Below are 21,068 nucleotides of genomic sequence, written 5' to 3' on the forward strand. Positions count from 1 at the left end.
TGTAGTTATTATAGGAATTATAGGACTATTTCTCTCTATACCATTTGTATTTCTTATACCTTTGACTATTGGATGTTCTTATAGGCACTAAAGTATTGCCAGCCCAATCTCGGGAGTTGATAAGCTTGATGTCATAAACAGCGCAATGCTTGAAGCACAGCAAAGAACTGCTGGCAAATGCTCGAAAGTGCTTTTTGAATGAATGCTTACGAGCCTGCTGCTGCCTACCACCGCTCAGTCAGACTGCTCTATCAAATATCAAATCATAGACTTAATTTTAATATAATAACACACAGAAATACGAGACTTAGGTCATTAATATGGTCAAATCTGGAAACTATCATTTCGAAAACAAAACGTTTATTCTTTCAGTGAAATACGGAACCATTCCGTATTTTATCTAACGGATGGCATCCATAAGTCTAAATATTGCGGTTACATTGCTCAACCTTCAATGGTATGTCATAATTCTGTACAATTCTGGCAAATTAATTACGGTCTTTGTTAGGAAGAAATGGTCTTCACACAGTTCGCAACGAGCCAGGCAGCCCAAACTGCTGCATATTTCCTGACTCTGCTTGCACAGAACGCAAGAGAAGTGACACAATTTCCCTAGTTAATTAATTGATGTTTATGGTGAGGTACACATTGGTGCTTTTTTCGCAAATGCGCTTGTTAAATCATCACCCGTTTGTTGAAGTAGGCTGTGATTCAATGATAAATTAACAGGCACCGCATCAATTATATGCAACGCAGGACAAGCTAGATAAACTAGTAATATTCACAACCATGTCTAGTTAACTAGTGATTATGTTAAAATTGATTGTTTTTTATAAGATAAGTTCAATGCTAGCTAGCAACTTACCTTGGCTCCTTGCTGCACTCACGTAACAGGTAGTCAGCCTGCCACACAGTCTCCTCGTGGAGTGCAATGTAATCGGCAATAATCGGTGTCCAAAAATGCCGATTACCGATTGTTATGAACACTTGAAATCTGCCCTAATTAATCGTCCATACCGATTAATTGGTCGACCTCTAGTTAAAACTACACAAGGGTTAAGGTAGGCTACACATACAGTATAAACCACTTACTAGTAGTTTATAAGTCTGTATATAAATTGCTAAAAAGCCTTTATTGTGTCTTATTAGCCATTTATAAGGCCTTGTTTAAGTGTTTTCCTATTCCAAGTAATAGAAGGTGGATATCCTATCCACCTTCTGCCCCCAGCTGTGCCCTGGACACCATATGTGAATTGATTGCCCCCATCTATCTTCAGAGCTCGTACTGTTAGTTGACCTAAACTGGGACATGCTTAACACCCCGGCCATCCTACAATCTAAGCTAGATGCCCTCAATCTCACATAAACTATCAATGAACCTACCAGGTACAACCCCAAATCTGTAAACACGGGCACCCTCATAGATATCATCCTGACCAACCTGCCCTCTAAATACACCTCTGCGGTCTTCAACCAGGATCTCAGCGATCACTGCCTCATTGCCTTCGTCCGTAATGGGTCTGCAGTCAAACGACCACCCCTCATCACTGTCAAACGCTCCCTAAAACACTTCAGCGAGCAGGCCTTTCTAATCGACCTGGCCCGGGTATCCTGGAAGGATATTGAACTCATTCCGTCAGTAGAGGATGCCTGGCTATTCTTAAAAGGTGCTTTCCTCACCATCTTAAATAAGCATGCCTCATTCAAAAAATGTAGAACCAGAAACAGATATAGCCCTTGGTTCACTCCAGACCTGACTGCCCTTGACCAGTACAAAAACATCCTGTGGCGTACTGTATTAGCATCGAATAGCCCCCACGATATGCAACTTTTCTGGGAAGTTAGGAACCAATATACACAGGCAGTTAGGAATGCAAAGGCTAGCTTTTATAAACAGAAATGTGAATCCTGTAGCACAAACACCAAAATGTTCTGGGACACTGTCAAGTCCATGGAGAAAGAGAGCACCTCCTCCCAGCTGCCCACTGCACTGAGGCTAGGAAACACTGTCCCCACTGATAAATCCACGATAATTGAGAATTTCAATAAGCATTTTTCTACGGCTGGCCATGCTTTCCACCAGGCTACCCCTACCCCGGTCAACTGCCCTGCACCCCCCCAAAGCAACTTGCCCAAACCGCCCCCATTTCTCCTTCACCCAAATACAGATAGCGGATGTTCTGAAAGAGCTGCAAAATCTGGACCCCTACAAATCAGCTGGGTTAGACAATCTGGACCCTTTTTTTCTAAAATTATCCGCCGCAATTGTTGAAAACCCTATTACTAGCCTGTTCAACCTCTGTTTCATATTGTCTGAGATCCCCAACGATTGGAAAGCTGCCACAGTCATCCCTGTCTTCAAAGGGGGAGACACTCTAGACCCAAACTGTTACAGACCTATATCTATCCTACCCTGCCTTTCTAAGGTCTTCGAAAGCCAAGTTAACAAACAGATCACCGACCATTTCGAATCCCACCGTACCTTCTCCGCTATGCAGTTGGGTTTCCGAGCTGGTCATGGGTGCACCTCAGCCACGCTCAAGGTACTAAACAATATCATAACCGCCATCGATAAAAGACAATACTGTGCAGCCGTATTCATCGACCTGGCCAAGGCCTTCGACTCTGTCAATCACCACATTCTTATCGGCAGACTCAACAGCCTTGGTTTCTCAAATGACTGCCTCGCCTGGTTTACCAACTACTTCTCAGACAGAGTTCAGTGTGTCAAATCGGAGGGCCTGTTTTCCAGACCTCTGGCAGTCTCTATGGGGGTGCCATAGGGTTCAATTCTCGGGCCGACTCTTTTCTCTGTACACATCAATGATGTCTCTCTTGCTGCAGGGGATTCTCTGATCCACCTCTACGCAGACGACACCATTCTGTATACTTCTGGCCCTTTTTTGGACACTGTCTTAACAAACCTAAAAAAAAGCTTTATTGCCATACAACTCTCTTTCCGTGGCCTCCAACTGCTCTTAAATGCAAGTAAAACTAAATGCATGCTCTTCAACCGATCGCTGCCCGTACCTGCCCGCCCATCCAGTGTTACTACTCTGTACGGTTCTGACATAGAATATGTGGACAATTACAAATACCTAGGTGTCTGGTTAGACTAAATTCTCCTTCCACACTCACATTAAGCATCTCCAATCCAAAATTAAATCTAGAATTGGCTTCCTATTTCGAAACAAAGCATCCTTCACTCATGCTGCCAAACATACCCTCGTAAAACTGACTATCCTACTGATCCTTGACTTCGGTGATGTAATTTACAAAATAGCCTCCAACACTCTACTCAGCAAATTGGATGCAGTCTATCACAGTGCCATCAGTTTTGCCCCATATACTACCCACCACAGCGACCAGTATGCTCTCGTTGGCTGGCCCTCGCTTCATATTCGTCAACAAACCCACTGGCTCCAGGTCATCTATAAGTATTTGCTAGGTAAAGCCCCGCCTTATTTCAGCTCACTGGTCACCATAGCGGCACCCATCCGTAGCACGCTCTCCAGCCTGGTATATTTCCCTGGTCACCCCCAAAGCCTATTCCTACTTCGGCCGCCTTTCCTTCCAGTTCTCTGCTGCCAATGACTGGAATGAATTGCAAAAATCACTGAAGCTGGAGACTCATATCTCCCTCACCAACTTTAAGCATCAGGTGTCAGAGCAGCTCACAGATCATTGCACCTGTACATAGTCCATCTGTAAATAGCCCATCCAATTTCCTCATCCCCATATTGTTATTTAATTATTTTTTTGCTCCTTTGCACCTCAGTATCTCCATTTGCACATTCATCTACTGCACATCTATCACTACAGTGTTTAATTGATAAATTGTAATTACTTTTCCACTACGGCCTATTCATTGCCTTACCTCCCTAATCTTACCTCATTTGCACATTGTGTTATTGACTGTATGTTTGTTTATTTCATGTGTAAGTCTGTGTTGTTGTTTGTGTCGCACTGCTTTGCTTTTTCTTGGCCAGGTCGCAGTTGTAAATGAGAAATTGTTCTCAACTGGCCTACCTGGTTAAATTAAATCAAGGTGAAATAAAATTAAAATAAAAACATCAGAAGTCATGAGTTAGCCATAATAAAGACATTACTATTTAATAAAGAGCAAGTTACACAAGTAGCTGTCTCAATGTGGAACTAAGAAAGACAGTGTGTTATTTGCATCAATATGCAGCAAGTGCTATACATAGTTGCCTGTCATATTTGATGACCTCATTGGACACATTAAATACATATGGAGAGCATCACTGTCCAAATTCACATGGAGACCTCTGTACAGTATACTAGCAGCAAGTGATAATACATAGTGGTCATTCTAATTTAAAGATTCTATGGAAAGAAGTTTAGTTCCTAATTGTTATTAGATACTTATGTACTGTACATGCTTATGAACTACACATTAGTGGCTAATATGTGTGCCAAAATATAAAATGTTACCATTTATTTACTTTCAAGGATATGACTGAATGTTTGAATCACAAGCTGGTATCAATATCCTTAATAGTCTTGTCAGACTATTAATCTTTCTAACCCTTGTGGGAAATTAATGAATCGCTCAGTGACAATTGCATTTTCTAATTTGCAACAGGAACACAGCTTTAACAATACATTCTATTCATGAACAGTTTTAATGGGCGTATTTTGAAGCCAAAAAGGTGTTTACATGCCCAAACACTCTCGTTTTGAACCTTAGTTCTGGGTCGTTCCATTTGATTTCAATCAGTTTTTGACTGCACCCCTTTTGATTTGAACAAAACATTCCATACCTATTTGCTGTGGTAGAAGTGGTCAGAAACATTTATGAGATAGAAGTTCTCAAAGTTGACCCATTTTGCATACCCCACCCTACCATGAGACATCCATGTCTTCAGCACTGGAAAATATAAACGGTTTCATTTTAAATCATTTAAAATCTTACAAACAGGGTTGTAAAACTACTTTATAATATCTTGAACATATATTTTAAAATAAAACTAGATTTTTTTTTATCCACAAAGATGGCTTCCGGTCCACACACTGTCGAACGTCAACTTAAAAAGGAATGGCTATTCAATTATCTATATTTTTATGATTTCAATAGGTTTTGTGTGGAAGATTGACAGCATAATGTAAAACAACTGATGTTCCCATTCATGTCAACATTCTCTGATGTGTGGACCTCCAACCATCTTTGTGCTATCCTTTAAAAATTGACATTTTGATTTTTTCAGCCAAAACATGACACACAACCTGTATTCAAGAAACCAATGTCGGGCACAACACAAACACCTCAGATGATGTAGAATAGGGTCTAAGCTACAACATATACAACAACAAAAAATTGTATCAGTTCATGCATTTTTTGACAATTGATGTTAAAGGTTAAAAAATTTGAATTTTTACCAAAACAAATTATTTTTTCAAGAAATTATAAAAAAGTTTGACTACCCTGTTTGCAAGTTTTTAAATTATATCAATCTCAACCGTTTGTCTTTCCAGTGACAAAGACATGGATGTCTCGTGGTAGAGTGGGGTGCAAAATGGGTCAACTGTGAGCACCTCTATCTCCTAAATGTTTTGGTATTCAGGCCAAAAAGTTTGTTTCTGACTACTTCTGATAGGCAAAAATGTCTAGAAGGTTTTGTTCAAGTTAAAAGGAGTGCAGTCAAAACGTTATTGAAATCAAATGGAACGACCCTTCTACAAGAATATTGATATAAGGACATGAGGTGGTGGAACTACATTCCACAGCACCACATAATCACATTGTGCATTACAACAATACTAATGGTATTTGGAAAACTTTTCGTGATTATAAAACAATGAATTAGTAAAGTAACCAAGGGTTTTCCTTCATATCAAGTCATGAGCAATATTGCCATTGTGTGTAAAAACTCTTTGTGACAAGAGAAACAATAAGAAATCGTAGCCTCAGTGTAAGGACAATAGATTGAGTCAGTAATCACTCTTATCAGAGAAACACACCTGCAGCGTGTTATATTGGACTGTTGAATGAGTCATAAGAAGATAAACAAAACATAATAACACAAACACTTTATGACCTGTTTTGGTGTTAATTCAGTCCATATATATATAAATGAATAAATACAATCAATCTAATGGATAACTAATGCAACAATAATGGTTATGGACATTGTCTCCTGAATGATGTGTCAGGGATATATCCTCCTGGGTTGTGGTTCAACTGAAGACTAGGTTGACACATGCGTTTGGTTTATTTGGTTGGTCACAATAAATATTGGAACTTGGTCACAAGGTTAACAAATCCAGGAACCACTTGTTGATGACACCTTTTTTTGTGCAATGAGTTTATTACATTTAACCGGGCAAGTCAGTTAAGATCAAATTCTTATTTACAATGACGGCCTACCGGGGAACAGTCGGTTAACTGTGTTGTTCAGGGGCAGAATGACAGATTTTTACCTTGACAGCTCGGGATTCGATCCAGCAACCTTTCGGTTACTGGCCCAACACTCAAACCACTAGGCTACCTGCCAACCCACCTACCGTTTAAACCTCTCATATTGGTATGAGAGGGCCATGAAATCCTTGGAACGGAGCCAGCCCTTCTGCCACACCTTCACACCCAGAAAGACCAAGGACCTTCCCTTCACTCAGGTGGTATAAAGCTAAGATCCAAGCAAGTACCTTTCTCATACCACCTGTGTTCACTACCCAGAGGATGACCATGGGGACAACACAGACACCCACATGGGTGTTAATATGGATGGCTCTGGCGATTGGTTTAACTGCCTCTCAAAGTGGTAGGTAGAATCCATGATTTTGATTTACCTGAAACCTTACTTTAGTGTTGACAGGGCTCAACTGTATGTTACTGTATGTCATAGCGCTCTCACAATAGCTCCACTGTTTATCTCATTGGACTGCCTAACAATGAGGGAAAATGCTCAGTCCTGCCTTTATGTGCCTTTTAAGCATGGGTTATGATTGATGAATAGGTAAATGTAGGATTGGCAAGAGAACTACATAACAGAGCCTGAAATACACAGGATTCCACAATGATTTACAGTAAAACTTCATGTAACGTAATAACATACACTTTGATTTCAGAGGATACATCAAAGGCCACAGTTAACATCATCCCCTCAATGTCAAGGATACCTGAGATTGCAGGTAAGCTTCATAATACATGTGCTATACAGATGCATGCGCCCTGAGTATGATGACAATGATTAACACTGCAGCCTTACATATCCACAGACAATGGTGAAAGGACAATAACCATGATGGAGACAGTCATAACAAGTAGTGCAACAGGTTTTGTGGATTAGCTGTTTTTGAAAAGCGTGAAGGAGCACTAGATTATTAATTTATTGTTCAAGTTCATAAACGTGATAGAGATTGGAAAGTCTTGGTTGGTTAGTTGATCAAATATTGAATTTGGCGTTTACTACTATATCCCATAGAAACGCTTTGAACGGTTTTGAAGTGTCTGGAGATATAAGAAATCTCAGGAAATATTTGTTTTTTGTACACATATCTAACCACCTTTTTTTGTTGGCACAAAACTACCTCCATACTTCCAATTTGTATGGGTTAACTTCAGACGAGTCCAATGACACTTGTGGAGGTCGTAGACCAAACTGTTCGGATGCTACAGACAGAAGTTGGCACATAGGCGGTACCGACATAAGACGAGTTCCATGACACCATAGAGTGGTCATATTAGCTAGTAGGCGAAATCGTTTGGACGCTAAAGACGTTTTTGTGAAAACGGTTGACATAGGTGGATGCGATGGATTGACACGCAGCCCATGCAAAAAAAACAGATATCTTTAGCTTAAACTGACAGATTATGGTGGGGATTTTTTATTATGTTAATTAGATTGACACACGGGTGCGTCAGTAGACTCTTATGGTGAGTGAATGAGGCCAATCTAGCAGTCAACCAATGGACTCCAAGCAAGGTTTTACGAGGGGCAAAAATGGGAAATAATATCTGCTACCCGTTACCTATTTCTTTCTTTTTAAATATCTAAAGATTAAAACTGCTGAATTGTATGCTATCATAGCTGAATTGGTTGTCCTTTCCCACAGGAGTGAGTCCTATACATAATGGCCAAGTCTGCAGTACGTGGGGTAACTACCACTTCAAGACCTTTGACGGAGACATCTTTCAGCTCCCCTCCACCTGCAACTATGTTGTGACCTCACTGTGCCATAGCATTTATGAGGATTTCAACATCCAGATGAGGCGGCAGGTGGTGAACAACCAGCCCACCATTAGCAAGATCACCATGAAGCTGGATGGTGTAGTGGTGGAGCTATCCAAGGGTTCAGTTGTTGTTAATGGGAATAAGTAAGTTCCTCAAGAATTTCTCATGTAGCTGTAATTTTTAATCAGTGCTCAAATAGTTTGATGTCATATTGTTGTCCCAGTCGCTTTGACTTAACAGATTGGACTCAACCTTATACTGTGTAATTTTGCTCAAGCACATATTTAGAGATGAGAATGTTGTTTTTAAAGTACCAATGAAAATGTCTCAAAATGAAGTCAATTGAGCTAATGTAAAATTGGTTGGTCTGACTAAGTTCTAGTTAAATCTAGTGCTTTGTCTTCCTCTTCCTCCAGTGCCACCTTACCATTCAGCCAGTCTGGTATTCTCATTGAAGAGACTCCCTCCTACATCAAGATCAAAGCAAAACTGGGATTGGTAGCCATATGGAACCAGGATGATTCCTTCTTGGTAGTACAACAATTATGCATTTATGAATATTTCTAGGTGGAGTTAGGTTTTTGCAGTGTGGTCAATGTCTACATTTGAAGGCCTGTGCTGTGGTGGGCACTGTGTTAACAACAGTTAAGGTAGTTCTAATCTATAGTTATTTTATTAAGGAATAGGTTGTCACTCCTGTTAAATCTTTGTTTTGTTACAGTCATTTCCCGTTTTTGTCGAGTGTTATGCGGTTATGGAGGTAAAATGTCACCCTAAAATGTCTAATGGTCTTCTATTTCAGGTGGAGATGGACATCAAATTCAGAAATAAGACCTGTGGTCTATGTGGAGATTTTAATGGAATTCAGCAATTTGATGAGTTCTATAGCCATGGTACATTTTCACTGACACTATCAACACATCAACCATTGCCTATTATTTGGAATACAGTTGACATTTAACAATAATTGGATATATTTTTATGCCAAAGGTATGAAATTGTCCCCTGTCGACTTCGGAAACTTCTGGAAATTGGATGGTCCCACTGAAAGCTGTACTGAAAACACACTGCCTTCAAATCAGAATTGCCCCAATCTGGTAGGTTAAACTTTATCGCTTATGATAAGAATAGGGCTATTGGCTAGGCTGCTGTGTACTTAACAACATGTACAGTGGGGTCTGAAATGACTGACTCCCTTGATAAAGATTAGCAAAAATGACTGTGTACTGCTACAGTATATTGTGTGCTCCATTTCTTTGAAAATTATATTATTTTATACTAATACAATTGCTCTGAGAAAGAGATTTTGTTTTTAAAGTAATATTTTGTTTCTCTCCAGTCTGGGGTCAAAATTATTGACACCCCTGTTTTCAATACCTTTCAATACCACACCTTGCAAATAATGGCACTGAGCCTTTTTCTAAAATGTTTTATGAGTTGGAGAACACATTCTGAGGGATTTTAGACCATTCCTCCATACTGTGCTGATGGACTGCCCTCTTCAATTCAAACCACAGGTTTTCAATGGGTGTCAAGTTCGGAGACTGAGTTGATTTTGTGGACAAATATATATTTATTTGGGGATTTTGATGTGTGCATGGGGTTACTGTATTGCTGGAAGATCCACTGAAGGCCAAGTGGCAGTGGCAACAAGGTTTTGGCAAAAATGTCCAGGTACTGGGTAAAGATCATGATAGATCTTTACAAGAGCCCCAGGACCAGTGGAAGCAAAATAGCCCCTTTTTGCAATGGCCATCTCAGTCTCTCTTTGAAACCCATTGAAAATCTGTGGTTTGAATTAAAGAGGGCAGTCCATAAGAACAGCCAAAGGACATCAAAGATCCTAAACAGTGAAGGCTGCTGAGGGAAAGACGGCTCGTAATAATGGCTGGAACGGAGTAAATGGAATACCATTCCACAAATTCCGCTCCAGCCATTACCACGAGCCCGTACTCCTCAATTAAGTTGCCACCAATCTCCTGTGGTCCTAATTTGTTCTCCAAATCATAAAACATTTTAGAAAAAGGCTTATTGCAGTTATCCTCACAAGGTGAAGTACTGAAAGATAGTGAAAACAGGGATGTCAATCATTTTGACCCCTACCTTTCTGAGATTTTTTTTGTATTACTTTTATAACAAAATCTCTTTCTAGAAGCAATCGAATTAATATAAAATAATATATTTGACCAAATTTGTTTTGCATTTATTTTACACAGTAATTTCTGCTCGTCTTTATCAAGGGTGTCAATAATTTCAGACTCCACTGTATATGTCCTAATTATAACATCTCTCTGTTTTTGTTTTATAGAAACCAGTTTGTGAGCAGTTGCTCTCCGGTCCTGCCTTCAGCAGCTGTAAGGACTTGTTGGCCATTGACTCATTTGTTGAGTCCTGTGTATCTGACCTGTGCCACTGTGATAACAGCACCAAGTCCTTCTGCCTATGCAACACTATCTCAGAGTACTCCCGCCAGTGTGTTCATGCAGGCGGGAAGCCCAAGCAATGGAGGACTGAACAGTTCTGCTGTAAGCATGCCCTTACTTCCCGTATCAACATTCAAATCACACATTGGTTAGTTGCAACAGTGTACTCATATTTTGGCACAACCTTATCTTTGCAGATAAGACCTGCCCCTTCAACATGGAGTACCAGGAGTGTGGAAACCCCTGTGTTGACACCTGCTCCAACCCCGAGAGAGGCCAGCTGTGTGAGGAACACTGCTCAGATGGCTGCTTTTGTCCTCCAGGTAGGCAGACATATTTAAACGTTCTCTGCACATCCTCTTCTTCAAAGAGATGTAATAAAAATCCATTGGAATGGAGCAGACTGTATACTGATAGAATGCAAAGCAATTGATTCCATATTGTGGACTGGACTCTGTTGCGTTACAAAGGCAATTACAAGTTTGGTTTTTGTAATGGCCAGGTATATTATCTGATTCATGTGGGATTTAGTTCCTGACACAAGAACAAGCCAGTTGATCATAATAAACACATGTATGCTCTCACCCAAAGGAACCGTTTTTGATGACGTCAACAAGAATGGTTGTATCGCCTTGAGTCAATGCTACTGCCGCCACAATGGAAAAACCTACGCACCCGGAGAGTCTTATTCAAGCACTTGTAAAGATTGGTAAGAAAACCAGGCTAAGAATTCTGACTTGAGTCAAAAAGTTATTCCAGGGGTGACAATTTGTAAGTTCCATTGAATAATTTATATTTTGCCCTTAGCTCCTGTGCTGGTGGTCAGTGGAAGTGTGTGGACAAGGACTGTCCTGGCACCTGTGCTGTGGAGGGAGGATCCCACATCAACACCTATGATGGAAAAGCCTACACCTTCCATGGGGATTGCTCTTATGTTTTGACCAAGGTCAATATACAGTTTCCTCACCAAAGCTCTGTGTGCATCAATCTCATTCACATAAAATACATTTTGAAATGTGCTACCTTCTTTGTAGTTATTATGTCTGTGTTACAGCTTTGCCTCCATCTTGTTTACTTTTCTTCTGGTATATCCAGTTTTTATGATGAAAATTGTAATATAGAAAAGGGCTTTCCAACCATGTTTCCGGAGTGCTACCGCCCTGTAGGTTTTCACTCCAACCCTAATTTAGCGCACCTCATTCTAATAATAAGCTGGTTGATGAGCTGAATTAGGTTAGTTACAACTGCGGAATGAGCTAAAACCTACAGGAGAGTAGCTCTCCAGGAACAGAGTTGGGGAGCCCTCATATAGAACAGTACTATTCATCTTGCATTGATACATTTATCTATGGAGAAATGTGGGTTGTTCATGTTTACTCTGTCTCTTGTTTTACACTGAGATATTCCTTTTTCAAAAAAATTCAGAAGGATATTTCCTTTTATTAAGGGAAATATTTGTAACAACTTATTTATGTTTTTTCAGGACTGTGATGGGATGCAATTCACTGTACTGGGTGATCTGGTGCAGTGTGGGCTTTCTGACAGTGAGACTTGTCTAAAGGCTGTTACCCTGTCCCTCTCAGAAGGAGCCACTGTAAGTATTCTTTGACTGACATGCTATCAGCCTTTGACTGCAGTAAATGTTTTTTCCCTAGTGTTGTTAGGTTTTAGACTTTAATGTATTATTTGAATATCATGAGTAAGCATATAGTTACACAATGCAACTCTACGCAGGTGATCAACATACAACCCAATGGAAAAGCCTTTGTAAATGGAATCTATTCTCAGCTGCCTTTTTCTGCTGGTAAGTTACAGTTGTTGTACAATTAACATACAGTACAATCAATGTGGTGATGACTAGGCATACATGAAACTTGTGTCCTACAGTTAAAGCACATCATTGTATGGGGAATACATTATGATAAATGGGAATGTTGTGATGGTGATGCAGCTTTATCATTCAACACTGACACATATATTTTACTTAACATCATAATGCTGAATCGTACTCCTTCCTCTTCCCACTTTGTTCCTTATAGCTGGAGTAACTATTTTCAGAGCCTCCTCATTTTTCATCATTGTCCAGACCACCTTTGGCCTCCAGTTGGAAATCCAACTCTCACCAATCATGCAGGTCTATATTGCTGCAAGCACCGTTTGGCAGCAGAGAACTTGTGGTATGTCTCATCATCCGTTGACCAACCACCACAGTCCACTGAGGTGTTCATGTTCTGGGAATGATTTATTTTCCCTGTATATAAATACATGTTCACCCTACAGGTCTTTGTGGAAACTTCAACAACAACCAAGGAGATGATTTCAAGGTCCTGAGTGGAGTGACTGAGGGCACAGCCATTGGTTTTGCAAACACCTGGAAAACACGAGCCAGCTGCCCAGACATCAAGAGTAGCTTTGAAAGCCCCTGCAGTTTAAGTCTTGACAATGGTATCTGCATGGTTTATCCCCTTTCCATGTCTGTTTTAATTGTTATGGAGAATGGTGCAAGTGTTTCTTAAAGTTGGCCTAACTGTGGTTTATTTTTTCACTATTTCAGAGAAGTATGCCCAGCACTGGTGCTCTCAGCTGGCTGATCCTGAAGGGTTGTTTGCTAAATGCCACACAGCAATAAGCCCAGACATGTACAAAGAAGTGAGACCATTTCACCATACTATTCAGACAATTTCCTAAGCATAACTAATACACAAATGTATGTAACATGATGCCAGCTGTTATGGGGAAATTGAGAATTATGTTGCGTGCTGTTAAGTGTTGTTTATCTGCACAGAATATGCACACACAATTAATTAAAACTATTTTACAGTGTAATATGGATGCTGTTCTGACTGTGGTTTTCTATTCAGAACTGCATGTATGACAGCTGTAACTGTGAGAAGAGTGAGGACTGCATGTGTGCTGCCGTCTCCTCTTATGTCCACGCTTGTGCTGCCGAGGGTATCCAGCTCAGCGGCTGGAGAGACACTATCTGCAGTGAGTGACAATCACACCATAATACCTAAGAAGATGTGTCAATTGTGGGAGAATTAGATACAAATATTATAAATATTTACATCAAACACTAATTGTTGCCATCCCCAGACAAATACTCCACCTCGTGCCCTAGCACCATGGTCTACAGCTACAGCATAAAAAGCAGTGATCGCTCCTGCCGTTGCTACAGCGACTCTGACTTTACCTGTTCAATCACCTTTGAGTCTGTGGATGGGTGTGTCTGTTCTGAGGGAACCTACCTGGATGATGAGGGCAAGTGTGTTGCACCAGCCAGCTGCCCTTGTTATTACAAGGGCTCAGTGGTGTCCCCTGGAGAGGTCATCAGCAAGGATGGAACCATGTGGTATGGACCAAGTTATTTACCTATCTATACTCAAACTGCATATCAATGTAATACACTACACATTTTATTTCAAAGGCATATTTTTGGGACTTTATGAACCAAGATCCTTAGGCCTTACTTTCCTGTAGTGAGCATAGGGACATTCAAGTACCATTAACACAATTTTATTTCAGCACCTGCAAGGAGGGAAAACTCCGTTGCATTGGAGATTCACCCGATCAGCCATGTAAGTTCATGTATATAAATTGTCAAAACAACTCACAATTTTGAGCTATTGTACTGTGCTAGGCAACAGTGAATTTGAAATAAGTATATTCTTTTAATGGCACTCTGCCAAATCCTATATACATTCATGGTGTGTGGTAATAGTATGCTATTGGCAACAGAACCAGGCTATGTGCATGTTGAAATATTATCTCTCCATCCTAGTACACACTTTACAGAGAATATGGATTTTGTGAAAGACACAACAGAGTCATGACACATGAATTCCCTTTATTTCCACAGCATGTGTTGCACCAATGGTTTTCTTCAACTGCTCCAGTGCAAGCCCAGGAGTGAGAGGGTTAGAGTGTCAGAAGAGCTGCAACATTCTGGATATGGCCTGTGTAAGTCCCCTATTCACCTCGTCTCCAGGCCATTCCGCACAGCGGATATAAGCCTTCGTACAAAACATTAAGAACACCTTCCTAATATTGATATTAATACACAATCCATCTCAATTGTCTCAAGGCTTGAAAATCCTTTTTTAACCTGTCTCCCCCTCTTCATCTAAACTGATTGACAAGTGACATCAGTAAGCTATCAATGCTTTCACCTGGATTCCCCTGGTCAGTCTATGTCATGGAAAGAGCAGGTGTTCTTAATGTTTTCTACACTCAGTGTATAGTCATATAATGCCCATAGGATTGTGAATAAAAATTTTGTGTAAAATATAAACTTTCATTTTTTAAAAAATATTGGTACTGTTAACATACAGTTAACGTCATCTCCAAGCTACTGCGCACAGAAAATATAAGCTTGGTACATCAACGATTAATATTTGTCCTTAGTGGGAGTGACCATATAATTCCATGGGAGTTTCTTTATTGAGTAAAGTATTTGTCATCATTTAATTTGAGCGAATCACACGAATGTGAGGCGTGGCTCTGTGCTTGTGGTGTGCTAGCGTATGGGGGAGGGTTAGGGGGAAGGTGTTGTGGGAGATGATTGGTTGGTAGATTATGCTGAATAAGCCAATGCCTATGCCCTGGGAGTTTCTCCTGGTCTTTCTGTATTGGCTAATGGCTAATGAAGGCCAAGTTTGACCTTTTGGTCCACCAGACTCTTCACGCATTTGGGCGGAAGTTAACACAATTTTTACACAGCAGATTTTCAAATCAATCATTTTCACTTTACAGATCAGCACAGAGTGCATATCAGGCTGTATGTGTCCCTCTGGACTGGTATCCGATGGAAAAGGAGGCTGCATCAAGCCAGACCTTTGTCCTTGTTCTCACAATGGAGCTACTTACCAACCAGGAGACAGCATCAAGGTCGACTGCAATACCTGGTAAGGTTATCTTGCCTCAATTGGGGTTTTAAACCAATTAAGACTTCAGTCTGATATATCTGTTTTTGCAACTTTCAGCACTTGTAAAGACAGAAAATGGCAGTGCACAACTAACCTGTGCCATGGAACCTGTGCCATTTATGGAGATGGACACTACATTACTTTTGATGGGAAACGATTCACTTTCGAAGGAGACTGTGAATACACTCTTACAAAGGTATGCTTGCAGGGTTTCTTGATAGTCTAAGTGATCAACACCAATATTACATGCTGAACAATAAGGGTTTGTGTTAATTGTTTTAAGGTATATACTGTAGGTGTTTCTGGGGAGTCTGAAAAGCAATATTTGAAACTGTTTGGACATTATCTGCTGTTGCTTTGTGGATGTTGCTGTAGCATTCCCAACAAGCTGAACCTTTTCACTATTTAAATGATTGACTTACAACATGTTTGGTTGGAGATCATGTGCCATCCACCAAAATACTATGTTGGCTGTTGTTAAATGTATTACTGAAATTGTCTCTACCTTAAACAGGACTACTGTGAGAACAACAATGCCAACGGCAGCTTCAGAGTCATCACTGAGAACATCCCTTGTGGAACAACAGGCACCACCTGCTCCAAGGCCATCAAGCTCTTTCTGGGGGTAACTAGATTCCTGCTTTCTGCCTGGCACATACCATTACTGAAGCCAAGACTACTAATATTCGGTCATACACATACTTACATACATACATACATACATACATACATACATACATACATACATACATACATACATACATACATACATACATACATACATACATACATACTATAAAGCACACTATATACACATAAATCAAAGCTTCATGAGGCCTGGAAAAAAATTAACATTATGGCATACATTATAACATAATGAGTAATTACATAAATTCATATTTTAACTGTATACTCAAACTATTTAAAAAAAATCTCTTTCAGAACAATGAATTAATTCTGACAGAAGGGAACTACCAAGTCGTTGAGAGAGATACAGGGGAGGCGGTTCCTTACCAGATTCGCACAATGGGTATCTACCTTGTGATTGAAGCCAATAATGGTTTGATTCTCATGTGGGACAGGAAAACAAGCATGTTCATCAAACTTAACCCACAGTTCAAGGTACATTTCAACTTTGATTGGATGACAAATTAGATATTAAAATATGGTTCTAGTATTCCATCAACTGGTATTCACAAGTCTGTTATGACTCCTTTTTATCACTCAACTGAATCTTTTGCTATGTCCTCTTCAGGGACATGTCTGTGGTCTGTGTGGAAACTATGATGGCAACGCGAACAATGACTTCACTACCAGGAGCCAGGCAGTGGTTGTCAATCCTCTAGACTTTGGAAACAGCTGGAAAGTCTCTGCAAGCTGCCCCGATGCAAAGAGCAAAAGGAGCCCCTGTACTGCCAACCCTTACAGGCAGTCTTGGTCACAGAAGCAGTGCAGCATCATACAGAGCAACGTTTTCACAGAATGCCATTCTAAAGTAGGTTTAGACTTTAGTCGTTCACTGAATGTTTTGGAATTTGATGTGATCATGTCAAATAAGATCTGTTTTCCAATTAGGTGGACCCCTCTCCTTTCTACGATGCTTGTGTGACAGACTCATGTGCTTGTGACAGTGGTGGAGACTGTGAGTGCTTCTGTACCGCTGTGGCAGCTTATGCAGAGGCCTGTAATGAGGCTGGAGCCTGCATAGTCTGGAGAAGCCCACAAATCTGCCGTGAGTTTCTAAATGTTCAATTCATTTAAGTGCTGACATAAAAATAGGCTTAATCCAGTCAGTTTAAACCAAATTGAAGATAATACTTACAGAGAGCTTTTGTCCATCACATACAGCACTGTTCTGTGATTACTACAACCCCCCTGGAGAATGTGAGTGGCACTACAAGGCATGTGGAGCTCAGTGTATGAAGACCTGCAGGAATCCCTCCGGGAGCTGCTCAACTCAGATACCACCTCTTGAAGGTACAGTAGACATTATCTATTTTGGGCAACAACAATTTTCTATAACAGGTACTTAGTATTTCTTTAATGTTAAAGCTAGAGTCCTTAATTTAAACAATAACAAAGTCGCAACCCCACCTCTGTTTAGGTAAAAAGCTGAGGGAAGGCCCAGGAAAATTGTAACCACTCTCAAATCCATAGACAGAGCTATGGATGCAAGGGCTGACAATTCATGATATAAAAATGATTGTTTAACCATGTTTTGAGGCTATACAGTGCTGGATTTAATTGGTTTTGTTTACAAACATTGAGGTAAAACAAGCATATATTTTGGGTTCTTATGGGGTACGACAGTTGAACAATGCTCAGGAGGCATTTATAAATGATATTCTTCAATAAGTAATGGAAATATATTATTCATTTATGTGTCAGAAAATTGCTATAGCTACAAAATATTCTAGCTTTAAATTACCTCAATCAATAAATAGCTTTTTGATCATTAATATTTTAATATTTTTCTTCTTCTTTAGGTTGCTATCCAAAATGTCCTCCTGCTCAACCCTTATTTGATGAAGATATAATGAAGTGTGTGGAGAAGGAGCAGTGTGGCTGTTATAGCAGAGATGGAAAACACTACAATAATGGAGAAAAAGTACCGACCACAGAAAACTGCCAGACATGGTAATACAGAGAATCTTGGTCTTGGCTAAAATTGTGAAAACTGTAACTATGTTTGAATGTCATAAATGAAACTAAGTAGAACTGTATATGCTTATTTTTCCAAAGCTATTGTAATTCCGTGACAGTGGACTGCAAATACGATGAACAAGGTATGAATGCATCCCTGAACAAAAACAAAAACAGATTAATAATGTTTTCAACATTCCAGTACCCTAAAATATATCTTACCCTTTCAGCTTGCACTTGCACCTACAATGGGAACAAATACCCCTATGGGCATATCATATACGATACAACGGATGGACATAGCAGCTGTATGACAGCAGTTTGTGGGAAGAATGGAACCATTCACAGGAACATGTACCCATGTTCAACTACAACTCCAACACCTTCAACTCTATCGACGAATGTCCCTACCTCTACATCATCCTCTACAGTGACAACAAATGTTTTCACTTTCTCAACACCAACACCAACTGGTGGGTACCTGATACTAAGTCTTTAGTGACTAGTATGACTTGGTTAAATGTCAGAGTAGGCTGAGGATGGGAGGCTGGCTCATAATAATGAGTGGGAAAGAGTAAATGGAATGGTCTCAAACACATGGAAATGAGGATTTTGTGTTTGAGACCATTCCATTGATTCCGTTCCAGTTATTACTATGAGCCCATTCACTCTGTTTAAAGTTCAACCAGCCACCATTGTTGCATATGAAGTGTAAAAACTACAGCAAGTATCTCTTGTGATCAAAATGGCCGAAGACATTGCTAATTAGGCACCTTCATTAGATTGTGTTAAATTATCACCACTTTAAAATATTTTTGTATTTAACTGACTAACTGTAATGTAATCCCTGTAATCCCCTATAGCGCCAGCCACAACTTCAACTGAGACAACAGTGTCTCCAACAACCTTTACTACTACATGTGGATATGCATGTGTGTGGTCACAATGGTTTGATACCACATTCCCTACACTTGGAACTCCAGGAGGAGACTCTGAAACCTACAACAACATAAGAGCAGAGGGACACGATATATGTGAGAAGCCAAGCAAGATCCAATGCAGAGCCGAGAAGTACCCAAATGTTAGCATAAGCCAAGTAGGCCAAGTGGTGCAGTGTAATGTAGCAGAAGGGTTGACTTGCAGAAATGAAGACCAGTCAGGCAAATTCCCACTGTGCTTTAACTACCAAGTTCGAGTCCTCTGCTGTGATGAAAATCTTTGTACATCTAAGCCTACAACCATTGCACCAACAACTACAATGCCACCTGTCACAACAACAACAACAAACGCAACCACCTCCACTATATCAACAACCACGTTGAATACAAAAACCCCGAACTGCACAGTTTGTGAGTGGTCACCTTGGTATAATGTGGACTATCCTCAATTTGGTCCTGGGGGTGGCGACAATGAATCAATTAAAAAGATTATAGAATCTGGAAAACATATTTGTGAAAAACCAGTGGATGTCATATGCCAAGCAGTGCGATATCCAGGGGTCCCATTGTCTGAATTAGGGCAGAAGGTAGAATGTAATACGAAGGTTGGACTAATATGCCAGAACAAAGATCAAGGCATTCCTCCAATATGCCTTGACTATGAAATTAAGGTGAAGTGTTGTAAGACTGTGAAATGTCACACTACAACACCAGAAATTACAACAAGATCTACTGTCACACCTACAACAATGTCAACATCCACATTAACTACATTAACAAATAAACCAATGACAATCACTACTCCTCCAACCTCAACTCAACCTCTAACTACAACTCCAACTCCAACACCCAATACCACAATCTTAACATCGACTGCTCCACCTACCACATTAACAACAGTTCCTCCCACCGCTACTCCTACACCCTCTACTACAATCTTAACATCGACAGCTACATCTACAACAAAAACAACAACTCAGCCAACCGGTATTACTACAACGCCAACCTCTACTCCTACATCAACCTCAACAGGAGTATCAACTACCCAGTGCGGTGGTGAAGAAAGTTGTGTGTGGTCAGACTGGATCAATCTTGGTCAGCCAACATCTGGCTCTGAAGGTGGAGATAATGAATCCATTAAGAACATCATTGCTGCTGGTTATCACATTTGCTCAGCTCCAGAGGCAGTTGAATGTAGAGCAAAACAATACCCTGGACTTCAGATCTCTCAGCTTGGCCAAGACGTGACTTGCAATCCATCCGTTGGACTGATTTGTCAAAACAATAAGCAAGGTCTTCAGCAAAAGTGCTTTGATTATGAGATTCGAGTGAAATGTTGTCAATGTGGAACCACAACACACATCCCAACCACCACAACAACAACAACAACAACAATTCCTCCCACCACTACTCCTACACCCTCTACTACAATCTTACCATCAACAGCTCCATCTACAACAAAAACAACAACTCTGCCTTCCACCAGTACTACAACTCCAACCTCTACTCCTACACCAACCTCAGCAGAAGAATCAACTACCCAGTGCAGTGGTGAAGAAAGTTGTGTGTGGTCAGACTGGATCAACCTTGGTCAGCCAACGTCTGGCTCTGAAGGTGGAGATAATGAATCCATTAAGAACATCATTGCTGCTGGTTATCACATTTGCTCAGCTCCAGAGGCAGTTGAATGTAGAGCAGGACAATACCCTGGACTTCAGATCTCTCAGCTTGGCCAAGACGTGACTTGCAATCCATCCGTTGGACTGATTTGTCAAAACAATAAGCAAGGTCTTCAGCAAAAGTGCTTTGATTATGAGATCCGAGTGAAATGTTGTCAATGTGGAACCACAACACACATCCCAACCACCACAACAACATCAGTTCCTCCCACCACTACTGCTACACCCTCTACTACAATCTCAACATCAACAGCTCCATCTACAA

At 40.4% G+C, this 21,068-nt stretch overlaps 1 protein-coding gene across 1 annotated transcript; it reads left to right on the plus strand.

Moving 5' to 3' along the window:
* Positions 1-7,127: 7,127 nt before the first annotated feature.
* On the plus strand, positions 7,128-20,184 carry LOC120024810 (mucin-5B-like). The gene is made up of 29 exons (XM_038969139.1): positions 7,128-7,152; positions 8,077-8,338; positions 8,612-8,726; positions 8,998-9,088; positions 9,186-9,292; positions 10,504-10,720; positions 10,816-10,941; positions 11,210-11,327; positions 11,426-11,564; positions 12,102-12,212; positions 12,353-12,422; positions 12,658-12,795; positions 12,899-13,063; positions 13,173-13,267; positions 13,480-13,606; positions 13,715-13,970; positions 14,144-14,192; positions 14,471-14,578; positions 15,371-15,522; positions 15,601-15,739; positions 16,058-16,168; positions 16,486-16,665; positions 16,799-17,038; positions 17,119-17,275; positions 17,392-17,520; positions 18,030-18,180; positions 18,286-18,329; positions 18,417-18,540; positions 20,025-20,184. Exons 1-29 carry the CDS (start codon positions 7,128-7,130, stop codon positions 20,182-20,184), a joined length of 3,906 nt encoding a protein of 1,301 aa, XP_038825067.1.
* Positions 20,185-21,068: the final 884 nt, after the last annotated feature.

This window comes from Salvelinus namaycush, chromosome 30 (genome assembly GCF_016432855.1).
Source record: "Salvelinus namaycush isolate Seneca chromosome 30, SaNama_1.0, whole genome shotgun sequence".
NCBI classification, from domain to species: domain Eukaryota; kingdom Metazoa; phylum Chordata; class Actinopteri; order Salmoniformes; family Salmonidae; genus Salvelinus; species Salvelinus namaycush.

Bases quoted from the DNA above. Each gene is read 5' to 3' on its own strand.
- LOC120024810 (XM_038969139.1), top strand. From the start codon at position 7,128: ATGTCAAGGATACCTGAGATTGCAG. The intron at 8,339-8,611 runs GTAAGTTCCTCA...CTCTTCCTCCAG, and splicing joins GTTGTTGTTAATGGGAATAA to TGCCACCTTACCATTCAGCC. The intron at 10,942-11,209 runs GTAGGCAGACAT...TCTCACCCAAAG, and splicing joins TGGCTGCTTTTGTCCTCCAG to GAACCGTTTTTGATGACGTC.